Source organism: Colius striatus, chromosome 17 (assembly GCF_028858725.1).
Source record: "Colius striatus isolate bColStr4 chromosome 17, bColStr4.1.hap1, whole genome shotgun sequence".
Taxonomy (NCBI): Eukaryota; Metazoa; Chordata; class Aves; order Coliiformes; family Coliidae; genus Colius; species Colius striatus.
Genome location: NC_084775.1, coordinates 6,394,116 through 6,410,758, shown reverse-complemented (window position 1 = coordinate 6,410,758; position 16,643 = coordinate 6,394,116). Strand labels below are relative to the sequence as shown.

Sequence of the window (16,643 nt, the reverse complement as noted above, 5' to 3'; positions counted from 1 at the left end):
AGAATTGCATCATGACTGTTCTACCAAGCAAATAACCAACTATACCACTTTTGGAAGCGTTACTTTAGCACAGGTGAGCATTATCACTTTCTAGATGGCTGTGAGTGGTTTCGGGTTTTGTGGGGGGTTTCTGTTTGAGCTTTGCAGCACAGTGTGTGTTTGGTTAACATGTGACACAGGGTCTCATTAAACTTTTTAATAAATGTTTTATGCATCAGTGATGTGTTAGGTAACTCAGTTTCTGCTCTGAAGAAAAGACAGGACAGCTTACGTAGAGATAACGTCCCCGAAGCAGCATTTTATTTTATTCATTTATTTCCAAAACATTTAATTTAGAAGTCTGGCATCTCAGTCATCCACCTTAACACGGGCTAATATTGACATAGTGTTGTCAGAATACACAGACAACTAAACAGCCAAAGAGTTTACAAAAAAATAAATCCATGATTCTCCAAAACAACTGCAAAAGGTTACAAGTATCAAAACTCTTAAGTAGATGCACTGCATTAAAAGAAACTGTGCACGGAAGTCAGAGGCAAAAAAACCAAACTGCTATTGAAACCTCACATTTCAAAGTTTATTGTAAACTGATGAACAGGTTGTCATTTCACATCAGCTTAAGTTTTCATTGGCTGAAAAAAAATTTGGGGTGGCTAATTTACTTTGCATGCACAAAATGTACTGCTTAACAGAACTGTCAGCTCATTTCAAATGGAAAAAAAATAAGTGGAATCTAATCTTCAATCACTTTCCATTATTCTTTCCCATATTTTCCAATCAACAAGCAAACTAAAAATGCCTCATTTACGAGGCATCTTTCTGCACTGCTCAAGCACATCTAAGATAAATAGGGCCAATAAGCCAATCAGTACATCAATGCCCATGAAGACTCATCTGAAACTGCTTCTTGATCAAGTGGACAGCAGATCCGAATAGCTGTACAATACAGATATGCTTAGCACTAGATATTTAGTGTGACTGTGGCAAGGAAATATCGGTGATGATGAGGATAGTGAACTGGATGAAAGAGGGATCAGAGGAAAGCTTTTTAATTATTGCCTTCTCCTGCTTCTTCATCTTGCTGATCACTCGTCCACAGAGTGAGGTTATCTCGAAGTAACTGCATGATGAGAGTGGAGTCCTTGTAGGAATCCTCATTTAGTGTGTCCAGCTCTGCTATGGCATCATCAAAGGCTTGTTTGGCTAAAAGGCAGGCCTGCTCAGGAGCATTCTGGATTTCATAGTAGAACACCGAGAAATTGAGTGCCAGCCCCAGCCTAATGGGGTGAGTGGGCTGCATGTGCTCTTTGCTGATTTCAAACGCCTCCTTATAGGCAGCTTCTGAGGCTTCCACGACACTGTTCTTCTTCTCTCCAGCAGCAACTTCTGCCAAATAGCGGTAGTAATCACCTTTCATTTTCAGATAAAAGACCTTACTCTCATACTGAAAGTCATTGCAGTTCTTGATCAGGTACTTATCTAGGAGAGCCAAAACATCATTGCAGACTGTCTCAAGCTCCTTTTCTATCTTCTCTCGATACGCTTTAACCTTCTCCAGCTTCTTCTCATTCCCATCTGCCATAGTCTTCTGCTCTATGCTGCTGATGACACGCCAGGAAGACCGTCTAGCTCCAACTACATTCTTGTAGGCTACTGACAGCAGATTTCTATCCTCATTTGAGAGAGGCTCATTCAGCTCAGTTACCTGAAAATACAGACAAAGATCAAATTTAAAGAGTTTGTCTTAGAGAAGAGCATGCAAACTTCCTTCGATACTTCCATCACGAAGTAAAATATTAAAAATTCCTTCTAGATCCCAAAATTCCTTCTGGACAGGAGTCAATTTGTAACACTGAAGGTTTAAACTGTTTCTGCAGTCAAGACAAAACAGTGAAACCCCCATAGTTCTGTTGTAATAGAATGGGTATTTAGAAGCCATTGCAAAGCACATTCACTGAGTCAAAGTGAGTCAGGCTTGTGTAACGGAGGAGCATTCACAGAAGGCAGGCTCGGGTTTCTTAGCAAATCTGCTATAATTATGCAGACTACACACTTAGTGATGAATGTAAATGTACCTAGAATACCAGTGTTGTGAATCTGGAACACAGCACAGACACTGGAACCTGGTGCAGTTCTTGCATTTCTTTCCTCTGCTGCTTTCTTTCACTCCATAGCAGAGATGGAAGTGCTGCACACAGTACAAACGGAATTAGCATTTCACAGTATCTTTCAGTTACTTAGTGATCAATTATAGCATGTAATACAAAAGTTATTCTGATTTCTGATAACTGGTGGCTGTAGACAAATTTCAGATAGGATGTGAAAGAAGCTGCATAAAAACAGAACAGAAAATCAAGACAGAAAGCCATGATCCACTCCAAATTCCTACCACAAAAAGCCAAGATAGAGGAAGGATAATACCTGTAATACTGTATTTAGGCCTATTTCACTGGCTGTGTTAACTTTGGGAGTAAAACTTGCCAGACTTACAGTCACTTAAAGTTGATCTGCTTATGCAAATAGAAAAATAGGAAATTGAAACTCACAAGAATTAGGATGAAAAATGTCACTCCTCTCTGGAGGTTTCCAAAACTTGCCTGGACACATGCCTATGCTCTCTGATCACAGGGAACCTGCTTTGGCAGGGGGTTGGGTTGGATGAGCTCTGGAGGGCCCTTTCAATACCCACCATTCTGTGATACTTTAGGCCACTGCATTAAAAGAAGTCACTAGAATTCTAAGGTTATGTACTTTGGTGGGAAAGTAAACTTGTCCTTGCTCAGATGCTGCCAAAACCATTAAATATTTCCTGTAAAATGCACATATTTATCCTGCTTGACAGGCATCAGAATATCTGCAATCAGATACTTACATACTACAAATAACCAAGACACAAATAGTTACTGTTCTGAGACTGCTAGGGTAGCCTGTGAACCATCCCATAAGTGTGTATCTTCTCAAGTATAATAAAATATGTGTAAGAATTATAACTGTCACAGTTTAGAGAGCTTATTTTACAGTGAGAGCTTACTTTCAAGTTCAGAGTTTGTTCTTAAACTGTTCTAAGTCAATTAGTTTTATCCCCGAAATGCCTTCTTCTCACAGCTCAGGAACCCAAACTCCCAAAAAACACTGCTCTGCCTGGTCTACTACAATTAGAGACAATCTACAGAGGGCAAAATGCACTGGTATCAACTAGCATGACATCCTCGTCATCTTCCAGTCAACATCCTTCCAATAATCCCTCCCCTCAACAATCTCTGCTATGACCCACCTATATAATTTAGTCTAGTAAAGACATGAACTCTCTCAAGATGTAAAGGTTCAGTAAGAGCTTTTTATTCCCTACAGCCCAATAGGACAGAACTTACTAAATAAAATTAATAACAACCTGGTTATTCCTGCACTGCCAGAGGACTTTGTCTGAAAGGTCACTACAAGTTCTCAAACATAGTGGTTAATCTAAAGGAGTGATTAATGTTTTGCTAAAACTTAAATGTTATTTATTCAACAAAAAAATCCTGCCTCTCCCCTTACCTTTCATTATCTTCAAAGTATTTCAAAAAAATTTAAAAAGCAGATTTATAAAGCCCACTTGCGCAGCAGCCATTGCAACTGCAGATAACATACACCTTAGAATCCCTCTAAACTTCCTTGGTCAACCAAAATTCAATGCAAGTGCTGATGAACAGCATAGTTATAGAATTTTCTCAAGATCTCATTAATAGAGGATCTTGTAAAGACTAGTATGAACTCTGATACAATCTTGGCTGGTCTTTACTAAACATTCAGTACTGAAAGTAGGTCTACAGTACACCCTTTAACATGCAGCATAACTTTTGGAAATATCTTGATACTATATTTAGACAAGCCAGTTAAGGTTTAGCTGTTGCATCAGCTTGGGCTGAGTAGGTTTGCTAAAACTCTTAATAAGCACCAGACTTAACAAAACTAATCCTGACATAGTAAGATGGAGAAATAGCAGGGAATACTCACAACAGATTCATGTAAAGCACAACAGAAAAAAAAAAAAAGTGCAGGAAAGAATCCATCTCTCAGACTAACTGCAGAACAGCTGTTTGCATGTGGGGAGAAAGAATGTGAACTTATTAATCAAAATATGCCTAAGGACTAATTCCAACGCTATTGCAGATAGTTACTAGGCTGCTGTATAACTCAGTTCCTAAGACTGATTTAAACTCACCTTAAAAACATCCCTTACAGAAAAAATTTACAGATAAGGTAATTTAACATGCTTAGAGGATGCTTATTAGTTTTAAAGTATATCTGAAGTTACTATGTATGTTGGAGAACCAGCAACTACTATCAATTCAAATTATTCCCTATCCTAGCTAAAAAACCTTGATACTTCATGTAGATACACCTGAAAATCACAACTGCCTCCCTGGTATAACAGCTATATTGCAAGAAATTGGACTCAAAAGGAAAGTATGTGGCTTTTAAGAAGCTCTATTTATTTCTTATCTTCCATTCTACCCGTAGAATGAAAGATCTTGGGACTGTAATACTTCACTTTTACATTTTAGATGTACACACACTTTCTTATAATGGCTGTTAGGAAAAACAGAAGCACTTAAAAGATTAAAAGCTACTTGCAGTATGACTTCAAAGCAGTATTTACTTACTCGGGCGTTATTCTATACTTGCCTTATGCAAATATATCTCTCACATACCAAAGTTTAGGGTTTTTTTCAGTCCTGAGCCAGATGATGCAACTGAACACACAGGCTATGATCTCCTAGCAGTTTTCATTCAGACTGACAGTCTGCTTTTAGTAACAAGAACACTGTCCAAATCACTTACATCTGTAATACTTACAGGTATATCCTCCTCTGCTTTATGCCCACAAAGTTCTTTCAGTTTAGTGGGGGAAAAAAAAAATGAGTATATAAAAAGAATCCTGACAAGAAACATGGAATTCCTGACAACACATGCTTATGTGTGTATCAGCTCAGAAACAACTTCTGTGTGCACAATCCCACAGAGGCCATTCCAAGCCAAGTTACTATCACACAGAAAACACAACAACGTTCCAAAGCTGCCAGCACATCTATGGTGCACTGCTGGATTACCTACTGGAATTTGGCACAGGGCAATTGAACGTATGTGACAATATGTCTGTGTTGCTAGCCAGAGCATGTCAGTCAGAGCTACAGCAAGTTCTTAGCAAGCTGCTGCAAACTGATTGTACCTGAGTCAGTATAAAGGCAGGTTTAATTTTGAAAAGTCTTCTGATATAAAGTCATACTGTTCATAATACTTGAACAAACACACATCAGACTAATGAATTTAAACCAGATCAGTTTCTGGCATCATGTCACTTCAGTGTTTTAGATAAAGCATTGGAAGTTCAATAGCTAGATTTACCGTATGAAACCACAGCAAGATAACAGTCCCACAGCAGAGGAGGATATTGTTTACATTAAAAGTATCTCATTTCCCACTCATATACACACACACACACTTCATTAATCCAAATACTGACACAGTAAGAAAAATATGGACCACCACAAACTTTTAAGTCCATTTATGTACACAGATAAAGCCTACTAATTGAACTTGCACTTCAAGCTATTTCGCTTAAAAAAACTCTGTATCATTCCAAAACCTGATTTCATGCTGAGCATTTCACACACAATTTATTTTAAATTATACCTCTCACGTAACTGATTCATCTTGCCAGTTTTAGACTCACCTGCTATGTAGCTGTACTAGAAAAGCAATGTAAATTAACAGAGATCTTGAGCACTATATATTAGGATTCATCCTGTCAGAAATACTAAGAGTTTATACAGTTAAAATGTTTAACTATTTCTGGAATGATCTATAACCAAAAGCACTCAATGCAGTATTGTCAAGATGGCAGAGCTTTTGTTCCACCAAGTGAGAACCTTTAACATGGACACTAAAAGCATCTTTCTCCAGTGTGTCAAGAAGTGAGTTTTTACCTACCGTACAGGGTTATTTCAAATAGTTGGAATCCTGGAGCAGCATTTAGTGCAATGAGATTGCCATACCCCTTGGAAAAATGTCATTTAGTAGATGTATGATTGCATAGTAGATGTACATAAGACTGCATTTTCTATTACAGTTTTGACAGGAAAAGAGTAAACTAAATTAATTTATAGCTGAAAACTAAGCAAAAGCTTAATTTTCAGCTCCTGTCTACACATTATAAGCCAAAATAATAGAATTCTTCCAGTGACAAAGTCTGACAGCAACAAAAAAGTGTATTATGGAGCAATAGTTTCCTTATTTCAGCTACAACTGCTACCTGATCTGGTTTTTCTTTGAAAGAAGGAACTGACTGGACTGAAAAAGTGTTTCTCCAGCTTTATACCGACAGCTGAAAAGGCAGTCTTGCCATACTTTTTCTTTCTTCGTGGCAGTCTCAAAGACTCACACAAATAGGTTTTCACTTAAATAGTCTTTGTTACTTTATGCTTTAGGAGCAACTGTCAGGCTGTTGGCTACGTTGTGTATTATGAAAGTGTAGTAAAAAATACCACAAAACTGAAATGAATTACTGACATTGGTAGCTGTGCTGGAAGCACGCTGCTGGCATACAGCAACCTTCCAACACCATTAACTATAATAAACTTCTCAAATCCAGGTATCCTGTATTGAGAATAGATGTTCGAGTTAGAAAAACCAATTTCCTGTGGAAGGAAGTCTAATGCCTCTTGAGCACAAGAAGACTATTTGACTACTATTTATATGGATAAAAAGTTCTCTTTAATAGCCGTTCTTTACAACCACTGAAACAGAAGGAAACGTTAGCTATATAAGACCAGACAGCCCATGTAACAACACTTCATAGGACCTTATGCTCAGACCTACAAAATCAACTTTAAGCACTGAAGAGTATTCTGGAAATCACCATACTGGAGTGAACACCTGTGAAAGCCAAGGAACCCACAGGTGCTACATTATGGGCATGCAACAGTATATGAACAGCTCAGGAGGAAGAAACTGTTGCCTTTTAAATTCAGATTTATTTTCTTTGGTTTTAAAGTATCCATAATGTAATGTTCCATACATGCTCAAGGCTCAGCTCACAAAGTGTTCTTGAACTCCCAACTGCAGAAGCTTGTCATTATACCACTTATTTGAGAGCAAAAATAGCATTACAAATGGGAATGCTGCAACTCAAGATGAATAAAAATTGCACAGTAATTCAGATAGTTTAAAAAGACAACTGGACATATGCACCAGTTACATGTACTTTATTTATGCATTTCCTAAAACACAGTAACTGTGCTCTGTCTGTTTCACATGCTCAGAGAACCATACATACAGTTCAGCCACACTGGTTTCTGAATTTCATCTTCTAGAATTAGTAACTGGAAAGATTAGAGAGATAAACACGACTGTTACAATATCATTAAAATACAGCTTATTTTCATGTCTAGTACCTCTGATATTAAGACACTCAGAAGTATTACTACTTTAGAACTGGACTAGTCATAGTATCTGTTATTACACAACAGCAAAAGTGAACAGGAGCAGCTGCTTCTTTTTAGAAGTGTCTTTTTACCTCCCTCATTTTAAGGGACTCAACATACACCACTGACCCTTAACAAGGCTAAACAGATTGACTCTTACAACAAAAATGTCAACTCCCTTTGAAGCTGCTCTTCCAAACTAAAATCTTCTTGTCTTTAAACAGCAGTATTCTCAAGAGAAATGATTCCTCCTGGGGCCTTTGGTGTTCACAAAGGACAGATTATTTAGACAAACCAGTGTAAGCAGATACAACAAAGACACTGCTAAGCATTTACTGGCGTGAACATTATCCTTAAAATTCAGATTACAGGAATACTTTGCTTTTAAAAAAGGGACTAGACATAGAAAGTTTGATCATTCTGCAATTTTATTATGTATCAGTACAGAAAAGTCAGTACAAGTAATTTTCATGGCTTGGTTCTGAAAGGAGCTGAGTTGCAACTGTAACTTATTGATTAAACACATGTCAGTATTCAACTGGGTGCAGAACGCACTGAGAATTTGCTGCCCTACAAAGAAGAGGCAAAAAAGGCATCGTTAAAGCTTCGCAAACGCTCTCTGTGCATTGGGTAAAGCTTTTATACCCGAATGCCACTACTGTCTTTGAGTCAGAGCGCGGATGCTTCTGGGTGAGGCCTCTATTCGTGTCTTTTACCGAGAGACCGAAGAAACACCTAGAAAACGCAGGGGCTCCTCTTGCCGTGTACGGTTTCCCCACACACCCCCCGCCGCTTGCGCGGCACCGACTCCCCGAGAAGGGGAGACGCACCCCAAGGTCAAACCCGTCACCCCCGCCGGCGGGGGGTGCGGTGCGCAAGGATGGACCCCATCTCGAGCAGGGGTCAGAGAAAGAATCCGCTGCGTTCGTTCCCGCCGCTGCGAGGAGAGGGGCGGGCAGTATTCAAACTGCTACACTCCGCCCCGGATTGGCGGGGTTGGGGAGCGAGGCTAGAGGAGGGCATGGGGCCAGCCACACCTCCGGGTCAGGCACGGCCGCCGAGAGCACTGCGAGGGAATCGTTACGAGGGAATGGAGGAAACGAGGGAAACAGAAAATAGATTTTAGGAGAAAGGGAGTACTTGTGGCCGGGTACTGTGTGCCTCGTCTCTTCCCGAGGCAGGTAGCGACGGGCACCACCCCACTCGGCGGCGAGGGGCCCCGGCGGGACGGTCTGGTTCTTGCTCCCGCCCTCCTTTCTTTCCCGACGGGTGGGACCTGGAGGCTCGCATCCTCCCTGGGACCCAACTCCGCCTCGGACCAGCCCGGACTTCCTTCCCCTCCCTCCCCCGCTACTACCCGCCCTACACACTCCTCCCCGACTATGACCCACAGCCGCCACGCGACCAGCCCCACTCACCGACTTCATGGCCGAGGCCATGTCGTCGTATCTCTCCGCCTGCTCGGCCAGGCGGGCTCGCTGCAGCAGCTGCTCTCGGTCCCCCATCGCCGCTTCCGTGGTGGCTGCCGGGCCGGGCACCGTGCGCCCCTCGGACAGAGAGGAAGGCGGTGCGGGGATCTGCGCCGCGGGAGCCGAGCCGGGGACCGCGACGGAGCCGCCACCTCACGCTCGCTCTCCCGGCGACCGCCGCTGCTCGCCTCAGCCGCCGCTCGCCCGCCGGCCGCGCGTGCCAGCCGACGCTCGGCGCCTCGCGCTCACGGACCGCGGCAGGGCGGGCAGGCGCGCGCTCGCTGCGTCCCCTCCGCGGCGTGTGCAGCTCGAGCCCTCCGCCCGGCTCGGAGCCTCGCGCTGCTGCCGCCGCCTGCGCCTGCGCGCGGGGAAGGCAACGAGGGGGCGGGGCCGAGGGGACTGCAGGGGAGGGGAGGGGGCGCTGCTCCCCCGCGTTCTATTTCTAGGTGACGTCACTTGCTATAAATAGCTACCCCGGGGCGCCGGCCGCGGGACGCGCGTGCGCGCTGCGAGTGCTGCATTTTCCTGCTGCAGAGGTGGCGGTGGGCGCCGGCGCGGGCACTGCGGGACGGGGCGCGCGGCCCCGGCCCGCGCGAAGCTGCCGCCGCGGGCGCGCCTCGCCCGGGGACGCAGCGGAGCGCCGGTCGCGGCCCGTGGAGAACGGCGCGCCGCCTTCCCGCGCCTGGCCCTGCGCCATTGCAGCTTTGTGCCACCGCCGCGGCTCCTTCCGTGACAGAAACGAATCTCGCAACAGCCCTCGTTGTGGGGGTGGCAGGCACGGAGCAATTCTGCTACCTTGCCTACGAGACGCAACTAAGTTCGATTTTACTACGTATTTTAATTTGTAATAGTCGAGCTCCTCTTTCATATGTCGTCTTTTATACGTACCGGCCTTACATAAAAATCATCTCCGAGGAGAAGCAAAGCACAAATGATACAGCTGCTGCTGGCTGCAGAAATGCCGGCAGCCACCTTACTTGAACGATACATCATGGATTCACTTCTCTTATTCAACTCACAGCCAGCATTGGAACACCTCTCTCCTCCCCCACTGCATGTATGGGGAGTTGCTATACCACTTTCCACATCTGTTCTCCCCACAACGTGGAGGAAGAAAAGCACATGCACACACATCAGAGGCAGGGGACCAGGGCTGGTCCAGCTGACACACTATTCTCCCACTGTCCTCAGTACTCTGCACTGGTGCAATCCAGTAAATCCAGTCCACTGTATCAGCCAAAAGTTTTCAGCCTTAACTATAACATTGCTGGTGTTCTGTGCATTAAGCCCTAATGACATTTAAAATAAATGCTGCAGTGAGTTTCAAAAGGGACTAGACAAATACTGGGTTTTTTTAAGGACAAAAATAAGCATTATGACACATAAGAATAAATGGTAGGTCTAGGTAATGAAGCAGGAAAGATAAAAGTGACACATAGCATGTTACAAGCCAATGGCCAGAACCTTTGGGCAATGGCATGGCGTGGTGCAGTGAGGCACAACCATCCACAGGTGCCTATTCCCTAACATGAGTGCCATTCACAGCTCCTGAGAGGAGGCAGTGACACACAAAACATGAACAGAGTGGATCCCAACTATCAGTCTAATGTATGACAATCGTATTGATTTTACCTCAGGATAAAGTTTTATCTATGGACAGTTGGAACACATTCTTGAAAAGGTATAATTCAGTGTGATATAATTCAGTGTGGCATATTTAAAAGGTACCAATTCAATAGCGAGAGGTGGGACAATCCAGAATGGCCAGGACACTTCTCCAAGTTGGAAACTTCACAGCTGTAATAACTACTTATTAGAGATCAGTCAGTCTGCAGAGTGCTCTGACAGCTCTGGCAATGTGTAGGGTCTACCAAGAGCTTTCCAGTCTGCTACAGCAGTTTCCCGAGGGAAACAGATTAAGAAATATTTTTAAAACCAGTTCTTCACCCACTGAACAAGACAATCTGCATTTATCTGCCAAATGCACGTGGGTATATCTACACATGCACAAAAACATTCTCATTACATGCTTTTGGGTTTTTAAATTGAAGGTTCTGTATAATAGCTATTTCTCAGGCTAAAGCACCTCAAAAATTCTTAACCTTGAATCCACAAGTGATATATAACCTCATTGCTCTAAAACCAGACACATATCTAAATCCGACAGTTGCAATGAAAAGTACTAAAATAAGGCAACCTCATATGCAGCATTTCTACAGTCTGACCACAACCTAAAAAAGAAAAGCTATTGCTCTTCTCACATGTAAGGTCTGTGGGAGAGTACCTCTGCTCTCCTGTGCATACAGGGCCTTGTGCTCTGGATCTTCAGCCGTAGCAGCAGCTGCACAGATCTGTAGAGGTACAAATGAAAACAAATCAGAGCTCATGCTATGAGTTTCAATCTGCTATAACATTTGTAAACTGAGTTACAATGTCGTAACAATAAAAATGGAAAGGAAAGGGAAATGTCTGCAGGCCTTCTACTGGAGTGCTGAAGGGGATATCCAACAGCAAGTTCCTAGCAGGGCTCAGCAATGCTGCTCCCGTGAGCAGGACTGAGAGTTGTTGGCAAAGGGACTACATCCAGCAGGAATTTGTAGATGGAGAAACTGATGGCTCTGAAAATTGCACCATGACCTAAGGCAGTGGCTCTGCCCCACAGGCATATCTGATTATTGGGCAGCACCACAAATAGCTCCCTGATGAAATGCTGTCCCAGTTCACTGCTTGTGCTTGTCTGCTCACCGGAGCACTGGGGGTACCAAAGCAGTCTCAAGGGGCATCTTCCCAATGCTGACGTTCAGCTGAGGGGACAGAGCTTGAAGGTACACTGGTGAAGAGGAAACACAACAAGGAAACTGCCCCATGTCATTCCCAGCCTTTGCCATGGTGGAGAGCTGTCCCCTCTGGTTGTTCTGGTAGCAGCAAAGGAGCAGCCATGAGAACTATGGTAATGCAAACTCCCTGCCACTAACATCCTCTTCATTCCCAGAACTTTCCCTCTCTTTTTCTGCAGCAAGGAAATGTCTTATTTAGGGAAGTGATAAATAATAAAAGTCTTGTCCCCAAGACACTGAAAAACAGAGAGAGAACAAAAGTAAGTACCAATTGATGGGGGAGGTTAACCAGCTTCTACATCACAGCAAAGGAAATAGGATGGTTATATCAGAGAAAGAAAGAGGGAGAGTTTGTGGGCATCTGGTCTTGGAAATACCATGACTGGCACTTCCATGGGGCATGATGCTCAGATAGTGCTGTAAGGGCAGATTCTTTCACAGGCTTAGCTCAGTAATTTTTATTGTTAGAATCCCAGCAGCACATCCCCCAGTAAAGCGAGAAAAGTGCGCACCAGGGAGGAAAGGTGTTGTAACCAATGACGAGATCAGAGCACGAGATAGGAGTGGGTGTAGCTGGTGTGATGATTCTTTCCCAAACCACAAGGGACTATAATTTCAGTGATATATTTCTAGCCAAACCATACAGCACAGTTTAACGAGCAACAGAACCCTCTAGGCTGTCACAGTGTGTGTGAAAATATTCTACTATTTGTCATATTTCAATTTCATATTAATCGTGAATCATTCTCACAGAACCTCCCTCATAACTCAAAGGTAAAACCTAGAATGAAGAGAGAAAGATTACACTGTCTGAGTGCTGCTCAGAAGCAATAGGGTTCATGCTGTTAATTGTGGTAAAGTACGTTCAACAACATGTGAAGATCCTTAAAACAAGGCAGCAATTTGTACAAAACCTGAGAAGCTCTTGCTCCCTCCCAGGAGAGGTTAGGTCTGTGTACCGAAACCCATCTGGGATCACTGCAGTGTGTTAATGCCATCCAGCATTCACACACAGTAGCCTTTTGCATGTTCAAACCCTTGTGCAGACATGAGTTGATAAACCCTCAGAACTCTCTGGCAAAATGTGCTATTTTCAAGCTCTCGCTCATTTCAGAGTCCAGTGAAGAACAAGCAGTATGTCTGAATAAAAGATTATAGCAGTGTTTTTACTTGCCAGATGATTCAGGGATATGCACAGGAGGTTGTGAAGCATCCTCAGTTGTGGGGGTTTCTTTAAGTGGGAAGAACACAGTAGCTAATTGAAAGCAGCTTTAACTCCTCGTGAGCTGCTTTAGACCACAGTGTTTGCTATTCATTTCCAGAATGTGTTTTTATTCTTTATGTAATCAAAGGAAAGTAACCAGAAATCACAAATATAAACAGGAAAACATGAAAAAGCCTGCTTATCAGAAGCTGTCACAAGAGCATCATATTGAAAAAAGGCTCTACATGCAGGAGGAAAAAACTCCAAGCTATGCTAAGTAAATACTGTGAGAAAAAAACCCAAACAACAAACCAATAAAAAACCTCTCAATCCTAGTAAATCCCAGAGTTTTGCAGAGGTGCTGAGCATTTGCAGATAAGATCAGAATTTAGATGTCCAGCATTTCTGGAACAAGCCCGAAGACACCTCATGCTGGGCATACACAATTAAAGACTCAGCATCAGCAGCCACATTTAAGAAATAAGCCCAGATCTGTCTTAATAAATGACTATTTACTGCTTTTCAAACTTTGCCAAAATAGATTCATTTCACTTAGAAGTGGAATAAATCACACAGAAAATGATTGATCTGAAACAATGACCTTTTACCATAGAACATAACATGAAAGACTTTGGGGATAAGAGTAATGAAGTGCAGACATAAACCAAAATGCCTTTGCCAACATTTTCAAAAGTGGCCTCCTATTCTGGGTGCCCTGCTTGACTCGCTGATTAAGCATTTATTTCCTCTGAAAATGAGGCCCCCATCAAGTTGAGCCAGGCATCCAGAACAGGAGACTGCCTAAAAATATTAGCCTCCAAGTCAGATTCCCTGACATTTGTCACAGCTGGGCCTCAGATGCACCCATCCAGTGACTATGATAGCTGGCAGAACTGTCAGTGGGATTGGAAGCTGGGAAAGCTGCTTCCCATGTCATCCATCCTCTCTAGCACTGCTGTGGGGCAGTTAAGAGGAGTTTTTCATTGGCAGTTGCCATGCAGGTCCTCCATACAGCCATTTCTATACCACACTTGTAACTTAGAACTACTAATGGGCAACAGCTCAATCTCTGACGTTGCCAGTCCTTGGGCTGTCTGTCAAACTGCCAAGAGGAAAACTGCCTCCAGCATGGATGCCTGCCTACTGGGGAAATGTCCTTCTCATCTCAGAGACAGCTAAGCAACAGAACTTCTGAAAGGGCTCCTAGATTTCCATCTCCTTTCTGTGATAATTAACATGTATCTGTACTGTTATTTGGGCTCTTATATGCATTTTAAGATAAAAAATTGTGCTTTTTGCTATCTAGGGCAAGCTCCTTCCCTTGGTAGGCCATGCCATGTTGAGGAGGAGGAGTGACAAAGAGGTACAGCACGTTCAGCTCAGGGCAGGTCAGCCACGTGCTTAGAGGGCTTCTAATTACAGCTTCAAGGAGGAACAACACAAACATATCCAGAGCTTGCTACATATGGTAGAAAAGTGAAATCAGAACATGACGGGGATGCAAGTCACACCTAGGAAACAAGGTAAGACACAAACCGAACAGTTCAAATGTGAATGTGAATACATTATAAAGCCCCATGTGAATACAACATAAAGAATTCCACTTCACTGTCCTTCAAAGGCTAACTCCACCCAGCAACACTATCAGAGAAGGCCGAATGTTAAACACCACTGGCATTAAAGAGAGATCCACTTGATCACTTCTTCTACTGCACAGATATTCAGCCCATCTATTCTACCTGGGGGACAGGGAAACAGCAGACTGCCTCTGCTATCTGCTCAGCCACCCGTAACTCAGTGAGGTCAAGCCCTCTGAGATCATCTGTAGGCACAGCTTGCAAATTCTTGTCCAAATGCAATTAGCTCCACAAAAGTGATTTGTGCAGATTTGATATCCAGGTGGCAAAGTTGCTAGTGGGACAGAACATACTGAATTTTACATCTCTTAAAGAGAAATATTTTTCATTTGCTAGATTTCACATATCAAGCTTTGAATCATCTAACATAACTTTCCAGAAAAGTAGAAAGTTATTTCATCTGGGAAATGACCTAGAAAATTCAATTGTCCTCCAGAGAATAACTGTGCCAAATTTGGAAATGAAATTCATCAAGTCTAAGAGAAAAAGCTTTAATTCTGCTTTATCTGGAAAGCTTTTTTCAGACTTAAGTTTGGAAAAGAAACTTGTTCCTCCAGCACTCCATAGGAATCCTGGTGAATTGAGTCTCTTCCATTAAAAAGTCCGAACAATTGTGTTCTTGAACTTTTTAGACAAAAAACTTGTAAGGTCTTATGACCCTGGTATTAAGAGGTAGCCCAAAGGCCAGTTATCTCCAAAACCAAGATACCTGCATTCCCTAGCATGGGTTCTTTTCTTAGAAAAGAATCTATTTACTTTTCAATGACAGCTACCTAATATACAGCCAGATTAGTGTTAACCTAATCTTTATCTCAGCAAATGTTCCCTGGCAGACAACTGGACTAAAAGGAACTGAAAATGTGCCTCACTGTGAGAAAGGCATCATTCCTCTTTACCCCAACACATCAATCTTCAACGGCAGGGAAACGCAACCACTCTGGCGTTCATCCACACGTATTACATACCACTGACTACCTTAAATCATAGTAATTTCACCTATGTGACATATTATTAGGGGTGAGAATTGAAGTACCTTGCTTGGGATGTTCTACACGTATCTATCAAGATCCAGTGTGAGTTTTGCTATCGGGCCGCTGCTTCTGCCCTTGAGCCGTTTCACCCTCAGAGCGCATCCCAGCCTCTTGTACCTTTCCACCACAGGCCGCAGAGCGGACACGACTCGTAAATGGGCCTGGGTAGCGTGTGTGGGACCGCGGTACCATCCGCTCGCCACCAGCAGCGGCGGCTACAGCGGCAGCGCGGCTGCCGAGCCACCGCCACGGCCACGGCCCCAACGCCCCCTCAGCCGCGCGCCCCGCCCGCGCGGGCCCCCAACGGCCGCCGCGCGCGCCCCGTCAGGCGCCGCTGTTGCTATGGCCCGGCGGGAGGCGGCAGCCAATCAGGGCGCGAGAGGATATATTTGTCGCTGTTGCTGAGGCCGCGGCCGGCCAATGGGGAGGGAGCAGCGCGGCGGCGCGAGGCGCGCGGCAGCCGTCGCGCACAGGGGCCGGGTGTGGCCGCGCCGCGCGCAGCGCCTCAGCGTCACCGCGGGCCCAGCCTCGAACAAAGTAAACCTGAACCCGCGTGTAATCCATCCAGGGGCCGCTGCTCTGAACACGAAACCTCCCACAAGAGCACGGCCTTCCAAGGGAAGAGCCACCAAACGTGTCTCCCGCACACGAGCGTGCCCAGGGCAGCTGGTGCGAGGCCTTTAATACACTGTGACAGAGCGTGTGTGACCTGTCACCTCACCGACCGTGAAAAAGGAACCCTGGAGAAAGAGTCAGTCATAACCTTTATTTGCTAACTTTATTACAAAAGGTAACAAAGGCATCTCCTTCATCTCAGGGCTGGAGTTTTGTCAAAATTACCCCTTTGCAATACAGATTTAAGCAATAGCAGTAATTGTATGCAAAGGACCACTCGGTGCCCAACTTGCTTTGCTACATCATGCCCTAATGCTGCTTTTCAGTGTCCAGCAGAAAGAAAGGAAACCAGGTCTCCTGCTCTGTGAGCAGCAGGAGATGAAG

The 16,643-nt window shown here is 44.0% G+C and overlaps 1 protein-coding gene across 2 annotated transcripts; it reads right to left on the bottom strand.

Moving 5' to 3' along the window:
• Positions 1-272: 272 nt before the first annotated feature.
• On the bottom strand, positions 273-15,875 carry YWHAH (tyrosine 3-monooxygenase/tryptophan 5-monooxygenase activation protein eta). Of its 2 annotated transcripts, XM_062009940.1 has the most exons (3): positions 15,647-15,875; positions 11,220-11,286; positions 273-1,705 (listed from the first exon to the last, which is right to left on the bottom strand). In XM_062009940.1, exons 2-3 carry the CDS (start codon positions 11,235-11,237, stop codon positions 1,049-1,051), a joined length of 675 nt encoding a protein of 224 aa, XP_061865924.1. In that variant the 5' UTR covers positions 11,238-11,286; positions 15,647-15,875; the 3' UTR covers positions 273-1,048. The 2 variants fall into 2 exon arrangements, with proteins under 2 accessions (XP_061865924.1, XP_061865923.1); XM_062009939.1 differs by lacking the exons at positions 11,220-11,286; positions 15,647-15,875 and adding an exon at positions 8,885-9,286.
• Positions 15,876-16,643: the final 768 nt, after the last annotated feature.